Here is a 19365-nt window from a genome sequence, read left to right as displayed (position 1 = left end):
CCTGCGGGGTCTTTCCTGCGTGCGCGCTGATGAGATTCACAATTCAAGAGAGGATGGAGGCCACTTCACAAGCTGCCACTGCCACGTTCACGAAAGGAGCGTGCTGCTGACAAGCGATGCAGGCAAAATTGTGACAGTGAGTAACCCGCACTCCTCCTTTGAATCCTGATTTCATGCGTTTTTTCTGCTAGATGTCTGCGGTGCACGTTTTGAGCTGCTTGGCAAAACTAACGTGGTTTTGAAGTTGTAGTTGTTGCTGAAAAAATGCAAAGTAAACGCCCAACTATCTCTGTAAAGACGCAATTCAATTTCTTGCTATACTGATTCTTATATGGGGGAATCATCACCATTTTTTTGTCACAACCGCAAGAGACTTGAATGGTCTGCCTGCGTTTACAATGCACCACTCAGACCATCATCAATTAGAGATTGCCCTCTAGTCACTTTTTTCTGTGACTAATACCCATCCGCCATGTAATACCACACCTGGGGCTTTTGAGCTATTGAAAATAAATAATAAATACATGATCTAGACTATAAAGATATCTCATATATATCTGGTTCCACGCTTTATTGAAAAGAAGTACCCGAGGCTGGAAAGCCATGGTGGTAGGCAGGATAGCGAGAAGAAAAAGGAGACATTCTCTTCGACGTAGAGGGTGGAGGTGTTGAGCTACGGCATCTGTAAATAGAGAGAGAAAAACAACTCTATAGAAAGGCACAACGAAGTCGCTTAATTCAGCGTGCCGGTGTAGCGAGGGGTGAGGCCAGTAGCACCCCACGAGCTTTTTGGCCAAGTTAACCGCTTTTACTTGAATACGGTTGGTAATGGACAATATGAATGACTCCCCGTCTCGAGGGAGAAAGCTGAAAGCATTGTTTTTGGTGGAGGGTGTCCCTCGCATTCCGAAACACTTACAAAGAATATCCCTTGGCGTAGCCTTCAGTCAGCCGCAATTTTGGCAGTGTGGTCGTATATAATCCTAATCCTCGTATATAATTACATTTCACCTCGTTTCGATCATTGCTTTAAAGTAGGTGTGTCATTTTTCCGAACAAACCACTACAGGGATTCCTTCATTCCCAGAACAAGCAAAGACTGAAACTGCCTTTCCGCGGCCACCGCATCCCTCATCGACCCTGCAAACTTCAAACTCTCCATTTTGCAGCAATTGTAACATTTCGCTTTCTTTTTGTTGTATAACCACCACTCCTTTCTGTAAAGCCTTCGGGCATGGAAAGTATTCAAATAAATAAAAATAAATAAATAATCTGGGCAAAAATTAGACAGCCGATGAGAGCTTGGAAGAGAATTTGTTTGGACTTGCCCTTCAGATCGTAGCATGTGCCCTTGTGGGGTCAGTATTGGGAGAAACGCAGGCTAATTTTCTTCGAGTCGTCTTCGTTGCTGAGAAGAGACTTCAGCTTACTTGAAACGGAATGGAACGATCGTGATGTCTATTTTAAAGGCTTAAAAATCATGAACAGAATTCGCTGCCACTTGGGGCTTACTGCTGTACGGTACGTTGTAAGGAAGCATAGCATTAATGTTCCTCGCCACACCATTATTGGTACTGCCAGGCACCACCAAAAAAGCTAGCGTATGTATAGTCGCCTTAAATTTCCTAATTTTGCTTACCGCGAACTACGGACTTACGTTCAATTCTTCGCCGAAAGGCAGGAACACAGACCTATAATTGTACTTCCCATTATATTGGATAAGAGGGACCAGTATTGCGTCTCCTGATGATCATTCGCTCAGCAATGTGCAGAGATGCTGTATTCATAGGTGGTTGGTAGTGATTTTTTCTACTTTATCTTGCTTGCATATCCATGAACACATTATCAACGGGGGTACACACAATACTGGCGAAATGAGGAACAGAGACGTACTTGCTGTGCCTGGATATTCAGCGAGATTTGGCGTAAACTTAGGCAATTATCATGAGCGCAACCACAGTAATTGTATCAGGTACCCCCTAATGTAATAGACATGAATTATATTAACTATTGTGCTGAGTAAGCATCGCAATTTAATATAGCTGTAAAAAATTTTGAGGTCTCCGACTTTGCCTTTATTTGTTGTTTGCGACAGCTCTATTAAATCCCGAGTGCTGACTCAGTTCCAAATGGCTTGTGTCAGTGAAAATTTCGCGCACGGCAGCACTCTGCGTAATGAGCAGCATGTCTCCATTGATTATGTTATCAGTTACGCCGTTCACAGCATCGTACCCAAGCGCTTCTGCCATTGGTTGCACTGTAAGTTGCTTCGCGACGTCAAAGGCTTGCAACATTGTGGTGTTGCGGCATTATAGCGGTGATTGCTGGAGCACGTTCACTGGGCCGAGCGTTCACTTTCGGCGGGAGTTTCTCCAGTGGTATTTTTGCTTCAACTACGACGTCTATGAGTGCCAGCGATTCAAAAACAACCATTGTGATTAACGCAGTCTGAAATGCATTTAACCGCTCATTACACTTTTTCATGACTGTGACCATGCGAGGCACATTGTGTGACATGTCCAATAAACACTATGATAAACGCAACACAAACGTGTTTCTAACCTAATCAAGAAGCATGAACATGAAACCATTAACTGTGAAAGACTTCAGTGCAACGTCTAGTTGAACCCACTGCTAAGCACCGGGTTCGAGAACTTCGTCTTTCATTGGTTAACCATTTGTACGGAGTAATCGGGGGGCAACTTTTGCATCATGGATTTCATTTGCTTCTTTGTAAATTTTCGACCATGCACAGGATGATAATTTTTCGCTCACAACAAACGACGCCGGTGTCGTCACTAAGACCAACGCCAACATCGACACCGACGCCATTATTTTCTCAAAACAAGATGTTTAGCTTTACCACAATAATAATGTCACTGCAGAGGGCACATCTTGCTTTTTTCTTGGGGAACGGCCATCGATGACGCAGAAAGTTTTGCTAGATTGATTGAGAGTTATAGGTAAGACAAGTGTCAGCATCGTGTATTTAAAGTCTGAAAGAAAATAAAACACTGAGGCTAAAAGTTCCATACCTTGACTACCCTTGCCTAAGTAGCCGCTGACATGAAGGTTTGTACACGGTGATAGGGATTCGGTTTCCAATCATAAGTCTAAAGCGTCTTCGACAAGATGGATGGGGCCTTGCGTCAACAGAAGAATTTCTCAAGCGGAGATCATAGAAGACAAGATCCCCTAGAGAGAAAAAAAAAGCAGAATCAAGAATATATGCTGACCTGACTGAATCCTTTCTGAAATGCTTCGATTGCAGCCTTCTTTCATATATATATATATATATATATATATATATATATATATATATATATATATATATATATATATATATATATATATATATATATATATATATATATATATATATATATATATATATATATATATATATATATTAATATATATATTTATATATATATATATATATATATATATATAGATATATATAGATATACATATATAGATATATATATATATATCACTCCTATTTCTAAATATGTATATGTCACTCCTACTTCTAAATTCACATATGAACCCAAAAAAGTGGATGAATGGAAGGCCGCTGTGGTAGCTCAGTGGTTAGAGCATCGAACACGTTATTGGAAGGTCGTAGATTCGATTCCTGCCCACGGCTGGTTATTTTTTAATCCACTTTTCTTTCTTCCTATTTACATTCCATTGGTTCTAATAACTTCCCTTGTACATTCCTTGGCATTACTGTCTGTTAGATCTCATTACTATTGTGTCAAAACACGGAGAAACGAGCCCTTAGATATACACTTCTTTCCCTTATTTCATTGAACGAGGGTCTTGTAATGGCAGACTTGGTCTGTTTAGGTTGTATAAGAGGGACAATTAATCAGCTGCCCGCTCATAATACGTTCACGTGCTACGTGACGCCAAACATGCGCATAAGAGTGATTTCAAGCTCGTCGTTTGGCTTATAGATGGCGCTGACTGTCACTTCTACTTCTAAATTCACATATAAACCCAAAAAAGTGGATGGAGGGAAGGCCGCTGTGGTAGCTCAGTGGTTAGAGCATCGAACGCGTTATTGGAAGGTCGTAGGTTCGATTCCTGCCCACGGCTGGTTATTTTTTAATCCACTTTTCTTTCTTCCTATTTACATTCCAGTGGTTCTAATAACTTCCCCTCTACATTCTTTGGCATTACTGTCTGTTGGATCTTATAATTATTGAGTTAAAACACGGAAAAACGAGCCCTTAGGTATACACTTCTTTCCCTTATATATATATATATATATATATATATATATATATATATATATATATATATATATGTAAAAAAAGTCGGCCATCTCGAAACAACATATCAAAGTCAGAACGAAGGGCACTCGGTGAACTACGAAAAAACACTGAAATTGCCATTACCATCAAACCGGGTGATAAAGGGGGCTGCATAGTAATTCTAAACATGTCGGATTATTTAAAGGAAGGGAAACGACAACTATCAGACACAAAATTCCACACAGAGCTTCCAACGAACCCGACTACAGAATTGGAAAGGGAGATAAAAGTAACCCTAAACAATCTCCGCCGGGACGAGAAATCTACCGGCCAAATGTTAAAAGCAATTATACCGGCCCATTTTGTTCCCGTTCGATTCTATTTGCTCCCCAAAATACACAAGGCAGGCAATCCGGGACGTCCAATAGTATCCAGTAACAGCACATCAACAGAAAATATATCAGAATTCATCAATTCCTTAACAAAAAACATCCCCCCAAACTTTTCCTATTACCTAAAGGACACAAATCACTTCATCTGCGAGACTTCAAGTCTCGACATCCCAGGTGGTAGTTTTCTGGTGACCATGGACGTCTGCTCACTGTACACCAACATACCCCACTATGACAGAATAGCCGCTATTGTTTCTGAATATGTAAAATCTGACTGATCAACTAGTGCAAGTGGCGAGGGACTGCTTACACTTCTTGACCTTGTACTAAATTATAACTATTTTGAGTTCGATGGCAAGCATTTCCTTCAGGTCAGCGGCACTGCAATGGGCACGAAAATGGCCCCAAACTTCGCGAGCTCCCTTATGGCTTCACTTGAAATCCCATTCATTGAGGGACGCACCTTGATACCTTTTTTCCACAAAAAATACTTAGACGATATTTTTATGATATGAAACCATGATGAGGGAAGTCTTTTCCGCTTCATAGAGGATTTTAACAAAGGCCACCCGTCAATTAATTTCACGCACAAAATTTCCAAAACTAGCATTAACTTCTTGGACGTCACTGTAACGGTCAAAAATGACCGCTTGTCAACAAAACTATACAAAAAGCGTAAAGAGCGTCAAATGTACCTACATTTTGACAGCAGCCATCCAAAGCATTGCAAAACGGGTATTCCATATTCTCAGGCCTACCGGTAACGAAGAATATGCACCAATATGCGGGAATTGGACAGACACGCAGAACACCTAAAGCATTTTTTATTGAAACAAAATTATCCGGAAGACATTATTGTCGATGCCATACTACGTGCTCGCAACGTGAACAGGAATGATATAATTAGGGGAACAAACAGAGTATCTAAAACGGCTTCCCAAACGAACCTTGTACTAACTTACTCTTCATCAGCACCACGAGTCAACAACATACTTTCCCGCTATTTCAACATAATCAGGCAAAGCAAACGACTAACTTCTATTTGCGTGAAGTTACCTCACGTGGTGTACCGCCGGGATAAAAATCTGAAGGGCATTCTTGTCAGAGCAAAAACAAACACCCCCAAAATTGAACCAGGGTGCCATCCCTGAAGAAAAGCTCGATGCAAGTTATGCCCAAAGATAGTCACAACACGTGAATCCAAAGCGAACTTCTCGGATTTCAAATTCTGCATAACTGAAAGCCTTAATTGTGACTCCAGTAACGTAATATACATGCTACATTGCAACATCTGCGGACAAGAATATATCGGCCAAACAGACACGCCATTTCGGCTGTGGTTCAATATTCACCGGTACCACGCCACTTCACTGCCGAAGCTACCTTCATCTAGACATCGACGCCCGCCAAACCACAGTTTTGAAAATATCAGCGTAACTCTTTTGCAGTCCGGTTTCTCAAAATAGGCGCGAGCGTGAACAGCGTGAGGCATATTTTATTTTCAAATTTCGAACATTAGTAGCCGGCATCACTGAGGACCCCGGAAGACTCTCCTGCCTCCGAGAGTAAGCCAAGAAGAAATTGGTGACAAAGATTGATAGCTGGAGACCATGCGTGTTTTTTCTGACTGACTCCTACGTGTACACTGTTGTTTCTTGTTTTTTGGTTTTTTCTTTCTTTTTTTCTTTTTTTTCACATGCACATACAATGTGTTTATGTTCGCCTACCACCTGATGACCATTGAAGAGAAACGGACGAAGATGAAAGGTAAAGAGCTGACCGACCCATTAAGGGAAAACCCTTTTTTTGCGCACGCCGTCACGAACCCTTCCCGCCACCGCGGCGACAATCTTGGGTGGCCCGACACACGTCGAGAACTGACCAGCACGTGATAAGAACCGGATGTGGACGTACACGGACATTTGGTTTCGTTCTCAGTGTTGACAGTGGTTCTTCTTCTTTTTTACTGTCTTTTTTTTCTTTTTCTTTTTTCTTTTCGTCTTCTTCTTCTCTTTTTTTCTTTCATCCTTTCTTTTTTTAGTTGTCTCTTACTCTCACAAACATCTTTCAAGGTGTGAGGGACGCGGCAGCAACGAAATTTGGAAGTTCATGTTAGTATTACTCATCCCCTGATGAAGGGGTACCCCCCCCCCCGAAACTGTTGGGAAATAAATATATTTATCCTTGTTGACAACGCTCCAGTTGTGCTATATCCCATATATATATATATATATATATATATATATATATATATATATATATATATATATATGGTATTCTTACTCCCGGTTTTTTCCCTGATCCACTCTGCCCTCTTCTTGTCTCTTAAGGTTACACAAACCATTTCCTATCTATAGCTTGCTGCGTCGTCCTCAAGTTAAGCTGAACCTTCTTTGTAAATTTCCAGATTTCTACCCCGTGGCTAAGTACCGGCACGATACAGCTGTTATATAGCTTCCACTAGCGAGATAGTGGCAATCTACCTGTCGTGATTTGAGAGTGCTTACCAAATGTGCTCCCCCCATCGTTATTCATCTATTTAATTCAATCTCGTGGTTCGGCTCGGTGGGTGTTGATTAATCTTTGGGATATAACGTCTCAAAACCACTATATGAGATTGAGAGATGCCCTAGTGGAGGGCTCAGCCGATTTTGCCTTATCGAAAAAAAAACAGCATTTCCAGTATCCCCCAGTGCGTTTCAGCGCACTGGGTGAAGCAGGAAACGCTGTACAGTGTGTCCCAGTGTACTACCGCGCGCCGAGAGGCACTGGGACACACTGTACAGCGTGGCCAGTGGCGCGCTGTGCGCTGAAACGCATTGGGCTACACTGTACAGCGTAGCCCAGTGTCTTAAAGCCCGCTGGGAGGCACTGGAACACACTGTACAGCGTGGCCAGTGTCGCCTAATGCACTGAAAAGCACTGGGTCAGGCTGTACAGCGTAGGCCAGTGTCATAAAGCACGCTGGAAGGCACTGCTCACGCTGTACAGTGTCTTCTGCACACTGATAATCTTAGCGGCACATTGGCAGAAACTAGGCGCAATCGGCGCAGTTTCTGTAAGACTTCATAATAAATCGCGTCATGTCGAGCGTAAAATTTACTGAATATAATGGCATTTTCATCTATGTGCTACACATAGCTTCAGTTTCCTTAGAGAATGGATGCGAGTACGCTAAAGCATTCATATGTTGATCGCACGGGTCAGAGGCGCTGCCAGGATTTTGCTGGAGGGGGGGGGGGGACAAACGTAAACTTTGTTCCTGCCGGGGTGCAGGGAGCACAGAATTTATACGTCGTGTTTTACCCATGCTTGCTTAATGAGGTGAGGGGCAAAGGAGGAGCCTGCAAGAATTTTGGGAAAAAAAGTTCCAGCCCACCCATGGATGCCCCCCTTGGCGCGGGTGCGCTTTCCTTGAAGTTTGAGTTTGGTCAATGTATTTCATAATCAGCATTGATAGAACTGAGAAATATTAATACAAAATTATAGTATTATCAATCTGATAATCAAGACCAACCTACTCTATCAGTGAGTTCTTGCGGCTCGTTCCGTAGGAAGCCGCATGTCCCCGGCAGCAGTTATCTTCTGCAATGCCCGATCTTGGTGCATTTGGCTTCCGATATGTGTAAACGATGGTGAAATTGTGACTTTTCATGGGTCAGTTATGATCAAAACTACATTGTAACGATTATTATACTCTTCCTAACTGAATATCTACGATATTCACAGCAACCGTGGGACAAGAAGTATGACCCTAAGCCTTGTGGTCGTTTCAGCTATAGTGAACGGCTGCGGCTGTCGTTTGCGGAACGTAAACGAGGAGAACAGAAAATGATTTCAAGCTATCGAGGGGCGAAATCTACAGTGCTCAGTGAGCAGTTCCGATGAACGCTGTTTTATACATAGGTATGACTAACCACCTAGCGAGTCACTGCGATTGCCGTAACACACCTTCAGCTACGCTAACAAGCTTTGCGGAAAAACGTGCCAAATGAATGTGATCCAAGGCAACCCGCAAAAACTTAGCTAACAATCCCAAGTTCGACGCAAGCACGAGGAAACTAAACACTCCGTATGTAAACGACAAGTTCAAAATATTGGATACCTGAATTACTTTTAAGATGAAGATAAATGAAAGCATTCTCGGGTGTCGGGTGTGGAGTGTGGGCAGCGTGTCTGGCTCAGACTACGTGATGTGTTAAGGCCTTAGACTTGACTCCGGCTCAATTATTTTGTTTTGTTTTTTTTTCTGTTCTCACTGCGTGTGTGTTTCAGCCTTAATTACGATGTACGCAAGACCACAAATACAAACACAACTTAAAAGCCAGATTTTGGCTGATAATAGGTGTCCCAGTGTGCAGCGCCAGCGTGCCTCATGCAGCGCGGCACTGTCCCAGTGTCAGTGCCACACTTGACACTAGTCCAGTAATCAGGTATGGCGCTGGGCCAGTGCCACTGGTTTTTGTAATAGGGTATTGATTAATATTTGGGATTTAACGTCACAAAACTACCATATGAGTATGAAAGATGCCGTAGTGGAGGGCTCAGGAGATTTTTACCACCTGGGGTTCTTTAACGTGCACCCAAATCTGAGCACACAGGCCTACAGCATTTCGCCTTCATTGAAAATGCAGCCGCCGCAGCTGGGATTCGATCCTGCGACATGCGGGTCTGCAGCCGAGTACCTAGCTCTGCGGTGATTACCTGTTCTAGGTAGACATAGTGTTTTACAACTTCAAGGGCACTATTACCTGTTATTATTGAACTATTTATTATTATTTATTATTATAATATTATAATATATTATATATTTATTATTATTACATGTATTATTAATATATTATATTATATTACCTATTACTATTTGATAGAAAACATGCATTGGTTTGTATCTGCCACCACTTGAATACAGACTGTTTATATTTCTATTCTTTTATTCTCACTTCTGGCAGTTCCTGTTCGACTATGGTACCCGTGTAAGAATACACGTGATGTAATTTTCTGCGTACTGTACTTGCGGTATGTTTCTGCTTTGCTGCCAGGGTGGCACGACCAAGTCAGGCATTCACTTAGCCTTTAGTCATGTCCTTCAAGGCAATCTTGTACAAGTTTGCCTTGAATAAAGCAAACCAAACCAAACCTATCTCAAATTGGTGCTTTCTTCCAAGGTTGTTGTACATTACTTTCGTTTTCTGTAAATTAATTTTAAGACCCACCTTTCCGCCCTCCTCGTCTAACTCCATAATTATGAGTTGCGATTCTTCCCCTTAGTTACTCAGCAACGCAATGTCGTCAGCGAAGCGCAGGATAGTGATGTAATCTCCATCAACTGCTATTTCTAACTGTTTTCCCTCTAGGCTCCAGAAAACCACCTGTAAGCGCGCGGTAAATAGCATTGAGGAGATTGTATAACTCTGAATTACACACTTGTTGATTGGTATTCTGTTGCTTTTTTCATAAAGCACTCTGGTAGCAGTTGATTTCTTATGGATTTCTTTCAGGACGTTTATATATGCTTCGCGGACGCCCTGATTCTGCAGTGTCTGTGTTGCTGGTGATATTTTTACTAAATCAAACGTTTTCTCGTAATCTATAAAAGCTGTGTGTAGCGGTTGGCTATATCCTTAGCATTTCTATACTACTTGATTGATAGTATGAATCTAGTCGATTGTTGAGTAGCCTGTTCGAAATCCTGCCTGTTCCTTTAGTTGATTGAATTGTAATGTTGTCTCAAGTCTGTTAGCAATTACTTTTTTTACAGTTTGTGTACTACGGAAAACAAGCTGATCGACATGTAATTCTTCAAGTCCTTGTCATCTCCTTTCTTATGTATTAAGATGATTTAAGCATTCTTCCAAGATTATGGTACTCCTACCGTCAGGAGACACCTCCAAAACTGTGTGGCTAATTTTCTAGCACAATCTGTCCCCCAGCCAGAAGATCTCATGTTACCTGATGCTCACCTGTAGTTTGGCTGCTTGCGTGCTCTCCAAGGCTTTTCTGATTTTAATTATTTCTGGTGGGGTGTCATCTGGGTTACTGTTAGTTCTCATATTATGGTCGTGGTTGTCCTTGATACTGTACAGATCTCTCTAAAACTCCTCCGCTATTTTAATTATCCTATCCATATTAGTAGTTATTTTGCGTTCCTTGTCTTTTAGTGGATACATCTGATTTTTCCCTATCCCAAGTTTCCTCTTCACTGCTTTGATTCTTCCTTTGTTCTTCAGAGAGTGTTGAACTCTCTCCATGTTATACCTTCATACATCGGATACCCTAAGCTTATTACTCAACTTCGAAAACTCTACCAACTCTATTTTGTCTGTTGCATTTGAGGCTTCAATGCTTCGACGCTTCTTAATGAGATTCTTCGTTTCCTGTGACAGCCTGCCAGTGTCCTGTCTGAGTACCGTACCTCCAATTTCCACTGCAAACTCCGTAAGAATACTCGTCATAATATCATTCATTGCGTCTACGGTATTGTTGGTTTCATCGATAAGAGCCGAGTACCTGTTCTGAAGCGAGATTCTAATTTTGTGCACTTTCCCTCTCAGTGTTAGCTCATTTATTGGCTTCTTGCATATACGTTTCTGTTGTTTCCTATTCAAGTCTAGGCGAATTCAAGACCTTACTATTCTATGGTCACTGCATCGTACCTTACCAGACACGTCTACATCCTGCACGATGCATGGGTGTGCACTTATTATAAAGTCTATTTCGTTTTTATTTTCGCCATTAGGGCTCCTTCATGTCCCCTTACGTTTCCATTGCTTTTGGCAGGAGGTATTAAAATGCCGAAATAATTACGTTTTCCGAATTCTACTACTAGCTCCCCTCTGGCATTTCCAGTACCAATGCCATAGTCTCCCACTCTCTGGTCTCCAGCCTGCTTCTTCCCTACATTTGCATTGAAGTCTCCTATCACTATGTTTCTTATACTGTGTTTTTACCTCACTCTTTGCTGATTCCATGTTTTCGTAGAAGCTTTCAACTGACGCGTCATCATGGCTGGATGTAGGCGCGTAAGCTTGTACGACTTTCATCTTGCATCTCTTGTTGTGATTAGCTACGATACTTACCACCTTTTCTATATGGCTATAATTTCCTCTATGTTTCCAGCCATGTTTCTGTGAATAAGGTGCCCAACTCCCAGTTCTTTTCTGTCAGACAGTCTCTGATAGGAAACAACGTACTCATTCGGTAGCGCTGCATATGCCTCATATGTCCTCGTAGTCTCGCTGAGCCCAATTACAACATTAATCACCGTCTAGCTTTTCGAATAATACAGCTAGACTTGCATCACCAGATAATGTTCTAGCATTAAACGCTGTCAAGTTCAGGTTCCAAGAGCGGCCAGTCCGATTCCAGAGATTCTCAGCCTCCTCTGCTGCGCTGCATATCTGACTGCCGCCGTGGTCAGTTGCTTCGCAGCCGCTGGGGACTGAGGGCCATGAGTCAATTAACCTATGGATGTGTCGGAGGTAGTGGCCATATACTGCACCAGGGTGGCAATTCCTTGTGTGTTGAGGGAGTGCGTTACCGGTGGTGGTCACGGGTGAGCCTGCACCCCAGGCCTCTTAGAGGTTGATTCTCTAACCACTACGCCCATGCCGCGTATATATATATATATATATATATATATATATATATATATATATATAAATATAAAATAGGGGAAAGAAGTGTATACCTAAGGGCTCGTTTTTCCGTGTTTTTAACACAATAATAATGAGATATAACAGACAGTAATGCCAAGGAATGTACAGGGGAAGTTATTAACATTAACGGAATGTAAATAAGAAGAAAAAAAAGTGGATGAAAAAATTACCAGCTGTAAGCAGGAATCGAACCTACGACCTTCGAATTACGCGTTCGATGCTCTAACCACTGAGCTATTACAGCGGCACTCCCTCCATCCACTTTTTTGGGTTTATCTGTGAATTTAGAAGTAGGAGCGACAGTCAGCGCCATCTATAAGCCAAACAACGAGTGTGAAAACACTCTTATGCGCATGTTTGGCGTCACGTAGCACGTGAACTTATTATGAGCGGGCAGCTGATTAATTGTCCCTCTTATACAACCTAAACACACCAAGTCTGCCAGTACGAGACCCTCGTTCAATGAAATAAGGGAAAGAAGTGTATACCTAAGGGCTCGTTTTTCCGTGTTTTTAACACAATAATAATGAGATATAACAGACAGTAATGCCAAGGAATGTACAGGGGAAGTTATTAACATTAATGGAATGTAAATAAGAAGAAAGAAAAGTGGATGAAAAAATTACCAACTGTAAGCAGGAATCGAACCTACGACCTTCGAATTACGCGTTCGATGCTCTAACCACTGAGCTATTACAGCGGCACTCCCTCCATCCACTTTTTTGGGTTTATCTGTGAATTTAGAAGTAGGAGCGACAGTCAGCGCCATCTATAAGCCAAACAACGAGTGTGAAAACACTCTTATGCGCATGTTTGGCGTCACGTAGCACGTGAACTTATTATGAGCGGGCAGCTGATTAATTGTCCCTCTTATACAACCTAAACACACCAAGTCTGCCAGTACGAGACCCTCGTTCAATGAAATAAGGGAAAGAAGTGTATACCTAAGGGCTCGTTTTTCCGTGTTTTTAACACAATAATAATGAGATATAACAGACAGTAATGCCAAGGAATGTACAGGGGAAGTTATTAACATTAATGGAATGTAAATAAGAAGAAAGAAAAGTGGATGAAAAAATTACCAACTGTAAGCAGGAATCGAACCTACGACCTTCGAATTACGCGTTCGATGCTCTAACCACTGAGCTATTACAGCGGCACTCCCTCCATCCACTTTTTTGGGTTTATCTGTGAATTTAGAAGTAGGAGCGACAGTCAGCGCCATGTATAAGCCAAACAACGAGTGTGAAAACACTCTTATGCGCATGTTTGGCGTCACGTAGCACGTGAACTTATTATGAGCGGGCAGCTGATTAATTGTCCCTCTTATACAACCTAAACACACCAAGTCTGCCAGTACGAGACCCTCGTTCAATGAAATAAGGGAAAGAAGTGTATACCTAAGGGCTCGTTTTTCCGTGTTTTTAACACAATAATATTGAGATATAACAGACAGTAATGCCAAGGAATGTACAGGGGAAGTTATTAACATTAATGGAATGTAAATAAGAAGAAAGAAAAGTGGATGAAAAAATTACCAACTGTAAGCAGGAATCGAACCTACGACCTTCGAATTACGCGTTCGATGCTCTAACCACTGAGCTATTACAGCGGCACTCCCTCCATCCACTTTTTTGGGTTTATCTGTGAATTTAGAAGTAGGAGCGACAGTCAGCGCCATCTATAAGCCAAACAACGAGTGTGAAAACACTCTTATGCGCATGTTTGGCGTCACGTAGCACGTGAACTTATTATGAGCGGGCAGCTGATTAATTGTCCCTCTTATACAACCTAAACACACCAAGTCTGCCAGTACGAGACCCTCGTTCAATGAAATAAGGGAAAGAAGTGTATACCTGAGGGCTCGTTTTTCCGTGTTTTTAACACAATAATAATGAGATATAACAGACAGTAATGCCAAGGAATGTACAGGGGAAGTTATTAACATTAATGGAATGTAAATAAGAAGAAAGAAAAGTGGATGAAAAAATTACCAACTGTAAGCAGGAATCGAACCTACGACCTTCGAATTACGCGTTCGATGCTCTAACCACTGAGCTATTACAGCGGCACTCCCTCAATCCACTTTTTTGGGTTTATCTGTGAATTTAGAAGTAGGAGCGACAGTCAGCGCCATCTATAAGCCAAACAACGAGTGTGAAAACACTCTTATGCGCATGTTTGGCGTCACGTAGCACGTGAACTTATTATGAGCGGGCAGCTGATTAATTGTCCCTCTTATACAACCTAAACACACCAAGTCTGCCAGTACGAGACCCTCGTTCAATGAAATAAGGGAAAGAAGTGTATACCTAAGGGCTCGTTTTTCCGTGTTTTTAACACAATAATAATGAGATATAACAGACAGTAATGCCAAGGAATGTACAGGGGAAGTTATTAACATTAATGGAATGTAAATAAGAAGAAAGAAAAGTGGATGAAAAAATTACCAACTGTAAGCAGGAATCGAACCTACGACCTTCGAATTACGCGTTCGATGCTCTAACCACTGAGCTATTACAGCGGCACTCCCTCCATCCACTTTTTTGGGTTTATCTGTGAATTTAGAAGTAGGAGCGACAGTCAGCGCTATCTATAAGCCAAACAACGAGTGTGAAAACACTCTTATGCGCATGTTTGGCGTCACGTAGCACGTGAACTTATTATGAGCGGGCAGCTGATTAATTGTCCCTCTTATACAACCTAAACACACCAAGTCTGCCAGTACGAGACCCTCGTTCAATGAAATAAGGGAAAGAAGTGTATACCTAAGGGCTCGTTTTTCCGTGTTTTTAACACAATAATAATGAGATATAACAGACAGTAATGCCAAGGAATGTACAGGGGAAGTTATTAACATTAATGGAATGTAAATAAGAAGAAAGAAAAGTGGATGAAAAAATTACCAACTGTAAGCAGGAATCGAACCTACGACCTTCGAATTACGCGTTCGATGCTCTAACCACTGAGCTATTACAGCGGCACTCCCTCCATCCACTTTTTTGGGTTTATCTGTGAATTTAGAAGTAGGAGCGACAGTCAGCGCCATCTATAAGCCAAACAACGAGTGTGAAAACACTCTTATGCGCATGTTTGGCGTCACGTAGCACGTGAACTTATTATGAGCGGGCAGCTGATTAATTGTCCCTCTTATACAACCTAAACACACCAAGTCTGCCAGTACGAGACCCTCGTTCAATGAAATAAGGGAAAGAAGTGTATACCTAAGGGCTCGTTTTTCGTGTTTTTAACACAATAATAATGAGATATAACAGACAGTAATGCCAAGGAATGTACAGGGGAAGTTATTAACATTAATGGAATGTAAATAAGAAGAAAGAAAAGTGGATGAAAAAATTACCAACTGTAAGCAGGAATCGAACCTACGACCTTCGAATTACGCGTTCGATTTCCCTTATTTCATTGAACGAGGGTCTCGTACTGGCAGACTTGGTGTGTTTAGGTTGTATAAGAGGGACAATTAATCAGCTGCCCGCTCATAATAAGTTCACGTGCTACGTGACGCCAAACATGCGCATAAGAGTGTTTTCACACTCGTTGTTTGGCTTATAGATGGCGCTGACTGTCGCTCCTACTTCTAAATTCACAGATAAACCCAAAAAAGTTGATGGAGGGAGTGCGGCTGTAATAGCTCAGTGGTTAGAGCATCGAACGCGTAATTCGAAGGTCGTAGGTTCGATTCCTGCTTACAGTTGGTAATTTTTTCATCCACTTTTCTTTCTTCTTATTTACATTCCATTAATGTTAATAACTTCCCCTGTACATTCCTTGGCATTACTGTCTGTTATATCTCATTATTATTGTGTTAAAAACACGGAAAAACGAGCCCTTAGGTATACACTTCTTTCCCTTATTTCATTGAACGAGGGTCTCGTACTGGCAGACTTGGTGTGTTTAGGTTGTATAAGAGGGACAATTAATCAGCTGCCCGCTCATAATAAGTTCACGTGCTACGTGACGCCAAACATGCGCATAAGAGTGTTTTCACACTCGTTGTTTGGCTTATAGATGACGCTGACTGTCGCTCCTACTTCTAAATTCACAGATAAACCCAAAAAAGTGGATGGAGGGAGTGCCGCTGTAATAGCTCAGTGGTTAGAGCATCGAACGCGTAATTCGAAGGTCGTAGGTTCGATTCCTGCTTACAGTTGGTAATTTTTTCATCCACTTTTCTTTCTTCCTATTTACATTCCATTAATGTTAATAACTTCCCCTGTACATTCCTTGGCATTACTGTCTGTTATATCTCATTATATATAAATATATATATATATATATATATATATATATATATATATATATATATATATATATATATATATATAATATGTATATATATAAGAAGTGTGTACTTAAGAGAGCTCTTTTTCCGTGTTTTGATACAATAATACTGAGGTCTAACAGAGAATATTGCAAAGGAATGTATAGGGGAAGTTATTAAAACGAATATAATGTAAATGAGAAGAAACAATAGCCGCCGTGGTAGCTCAGTGGTAGAGCAGATATATATATATATATATATATATATATATATATATATATATATATATATATATAATATTTATATATATAAGAAGTGTGTACTTAAGAGAGCTCTTTTTCCGTGTTTTGATACAATAATACTGAGGTCTAACAGAGAATATTGCAAAGGAATGTATAGGGGAAGTTATTAAAACGAATATAATGTAAATGAGAAGAAACAATAGCCGCCGTGGTAGCTCAGTGGTAGAGCAGATATATATATATATATATATATATATATATATATATATATATATATATATATATATATATATATATATATGTATTTATATAAGAAGTGTGTACTTAAGAGAGCTCTTTTTCCGTGTTTTGATTCAATAATACTGAGGTCTAACAGAGAATATTGCAAAGGAATGTATAGGGGAAGTTATTAAAACGAATATAATGTAAATGAGAAGAAACAATAGCCGCCGTGGTAGCTCAGTGGTAGAGCATGTAACGCGTTATTCGAAGGTCGTAGGCTCGATTCCTGCTCAAAGCAAGTTACTCTTCACCAGCTTTTGTGAACGAAAAATAACTTGCTAAATATATATATATATATATATATATATATATATATATATATATATATATATATATATATATATATATATATATATATATATATATATATATATATATATATATATGTGTGTGTGTGTGTGTGTGTGTGAGGGAAAGCAGTGTATACATAAGGGCTCGTTTTTCTGTGTTTTGACACAATATTAATGAGATCTAACAGACAGTAATGCCAAGGAATGTATAGGGGAAGTTATTAGAACCAATGGAATGTAAATAAGAAGAAAGAAAAGTGGGTGAAAGAATAACCAGCCATGAGCATTACTGTCTGTTATATCTCATTATATATGTTGAGTAGCCTGTATATATATATATATATATATATATATATATATATATATATATATATATATATATATATACAGGCTACTCAACAATTGACCACATTCATACTATCAATCAGGCAATCAGGTAATAGAGAAATGCTCAGAGTATAACCAACCACTATACATAGCCTTCATAGATTACGAGAAATCGTTTGATTCAGTAGAAATATCAGCCGTCATGCAGACACTGCGGAATCAGGGCGTCGATGAAGCATATATAATCATTCTGGAAGAAATGTACAGGGGATCAGCTTCTACCATAGTGCTTCATAAAGAAAGCAACAGAATACCAATCAAGAAGGGTGTACGGCAGGGGAACACAATCTCCCCATTGCTATTTACCGCGTGCTTACAGGAGGTTTTCAGAAGCCTAGAATGGGAACAGTTAAGGATAAGAGTTAATGGAGAATACCTTAGTAACCTGCGCTTCGCCGATGACATTGCATTGCTGAGTAACTCAGGGGACGAACTGCAACTCATGATTACGGAGTTAGACAAGGAGAGCAAAAAGGTGGTGTTTAAAATTAATCTGCAGAAAACGAAAGTAATGTACAACAACCTCGGAAAAGAGCAGCGCTTCGAGATAGGTAATAGTGCACTTGAAGTTGTAAAAGACTATGTCCACTTAAGGTAGGTAATAACCGCAGAGCCTAACCACGAGATCGATGTAACTAGAAGAATAAGAATGGGGTGGAGCACATTCGGCAAGCACTCTCAAAGTATGACAGGTAGATTGCCACTATCCCTCAAGAGGAAGGTATATAACAGCTGTATCTTGCCGGTATTTAGCTACGGAGCAGAAACCTGGAGACTCACAAAGAGGGTTCAGCCAAAATTGAGGACGATGCAGCGAGCAATGGAAAGAAAAATGGTAGGTGTAACCTTTAGAGACAAGAAGAGAGCAGAGTGGATTAGGGGACAAACGGGGGTTAAGGATATCATAGTTGAAATAAAGAAGAGGAAATGGACATGGGCCGGGCACGTAGCGCGTAGACAGGATAACCGCTGGTCATTAAGGGTAACTAGCTGGATTCCCAGAGAAGGGAAGCGGTTTAGGGGGAGACAGAAGGTTAGGTGGGCAGATGAGATTAAGAAGTTTGCGGGTGTAAATTGGCAGCAGCAAGCACAGGACCGGGTTAATTGGCGGAACATGGGAGAGGCCTTTGTCCTGCAGTGGACGTAGTCAGGGTGATGATATATATATATATATATATATATATATATATATATATATATATATATATATATATGGGTGGCAGATATTGTTCGCATTGCTCTGGAGCATAGACACGTTGCTCGTACTGTTGACGCCTTCTGCAAATGCCAGATGTGTTTCTCCTATAGCCATAGTAGTAACAAATCGGCGAGGAGGAAGTGGAACGGCTGCGGATGCATCGGCGTATCATAATTAAGTGAGCACACAAAGAAAGCACAGCAAGCTGTATATAAAGGAGCAATATGTGGATTCAAACTTGCACTGTCCAATAGGGTAAACTGAATTGTTATGGCTCGTTAGCGTGAAATGACACTGTAATAACGTATGAGCATGCACATTGCGTTGACAATTGAATATTTTGCATTTAGTGACCGAAACGGTGGCTTCAGT

The 19365-nt window shown here is 40.8% G+C and overlaps 1 protein-coding gene and 9 non-coding genes across 10 annotated transcripts in view; 2 read left to right on the top strand and 8 right to left on the bottom strand.

The window, feature by feature from the left end:
- Positions 1 to 556: 556 nt before the first annotated feature.
- LOC142771404 (uncharacterized) overlaps positions 557 to 19365 on the bottom strand; it is a 123109-nt gene continuing 104300 nt past the window's right edge. Inside the window, exons 5-6 of the mRNA XM_075872884.1 lie at positions 3036 to 3195; positions 557 to 682 (exon numbers count right to left, since the gene is read on the bottom strand). Of these exons, the coding sequence (XP_075728999.1) occupies positions 3041 to 3195 (155 nt within the window). The 3' untranslated portion in view covers positions 557 to 682; positions 3036 to 3040. The remainder of the gene's footprint in view (positions 683 to 3035; positions 3196 to 19365) is intronic.
- On the bottom strand, positions 12484 to 12556 carry TRNAT-CGU (transfer RNA threonine (anticodon CGU)). Its single transcript has one exon. It is a non-coding gene; the product is annotated as a tRNA-Thr (tRNA).
- Positions 12940 to 13012, bottom strand: TRNAT-CGU (transfer RNA threonine (anticodon CGU)). The gene has a single exon. It is a non-coding gene; the product is annotated as a tRNA-Thr (tRNA).
- Positions 13396 to 13468, bottom strand: TRNAT-CGU (transfer RNA threonine (anticodon CGU)). The gene has a single exon. It is a non-coding gene; the product is annotated as a tRNA-Thr (tRNA).
- On the bottom strand, positions 13852 to 13924 carry TRNAT-CGU (transfer RNA threonine (anticodon CGU)). Its single transcript has one exon. It is a non-coding gene; the product is annotated as a tRNA-Thr (tRNA).
- TRNAT-CGU (transfer RNA threonine (anticodon CGU)) lies at positions 14308 to 14380 on the bottom strand. Its single transcript has one exon. It is a non-coding gene; the product is annotated as a tRNA-Thr (tRNA).
- TRNAT-CGU (transfer RNA threonine (anticodon CGU)) lies at positions 14764 to 14836 on the bottom strand. The gene has a single exon. It is a non-coding gene; the product is annotated as a tRNA-Thr (tRNA).
- On the bottom strand, positions 15220 to 15292 carry TRNAT-CGU (transfer RNA threonine (anticodon CGU)). The gene has a single exon. It is a non-coding gene; the product is annotated as a tRNA-Thr (tRNA).
- TRNAT-CGU (transfer RNA threonine (anticodon CGU)) lies at positions 15955 to 16027 on the top strand. Its single transcript has one exon. It is a non-coding gene; the product is annotated as a tRNA-Thr (tRNA).
- TRNAT-CGU (transfer RNA threonine (anticodon CGU)) lies at positions 16411 to 16483 on the top strand. The gene has a single exon. It is a non-coding gene; the product is annotated as a tRNA-Thr (tRNA).

The sequence above is a fragment of the Rhipicephalus microplus genome, chromosome 9, assembly GCF_043290135.1.
Source record: "Rhipicephalus microplus isolate Deutch F79 chromosome 9, USDA_Rmic, whole genome shotgun sequence".
Lineage (NCBI taxonomy): Eukaryota > Metazoa > Arthropoda > Arachnida > Ixodida > Ixodidae > Rhipicephalus > Rhipicephalus microplus.
This window is presented reverse-complemented; position numbering and strand designations above follow the sequence as displayed.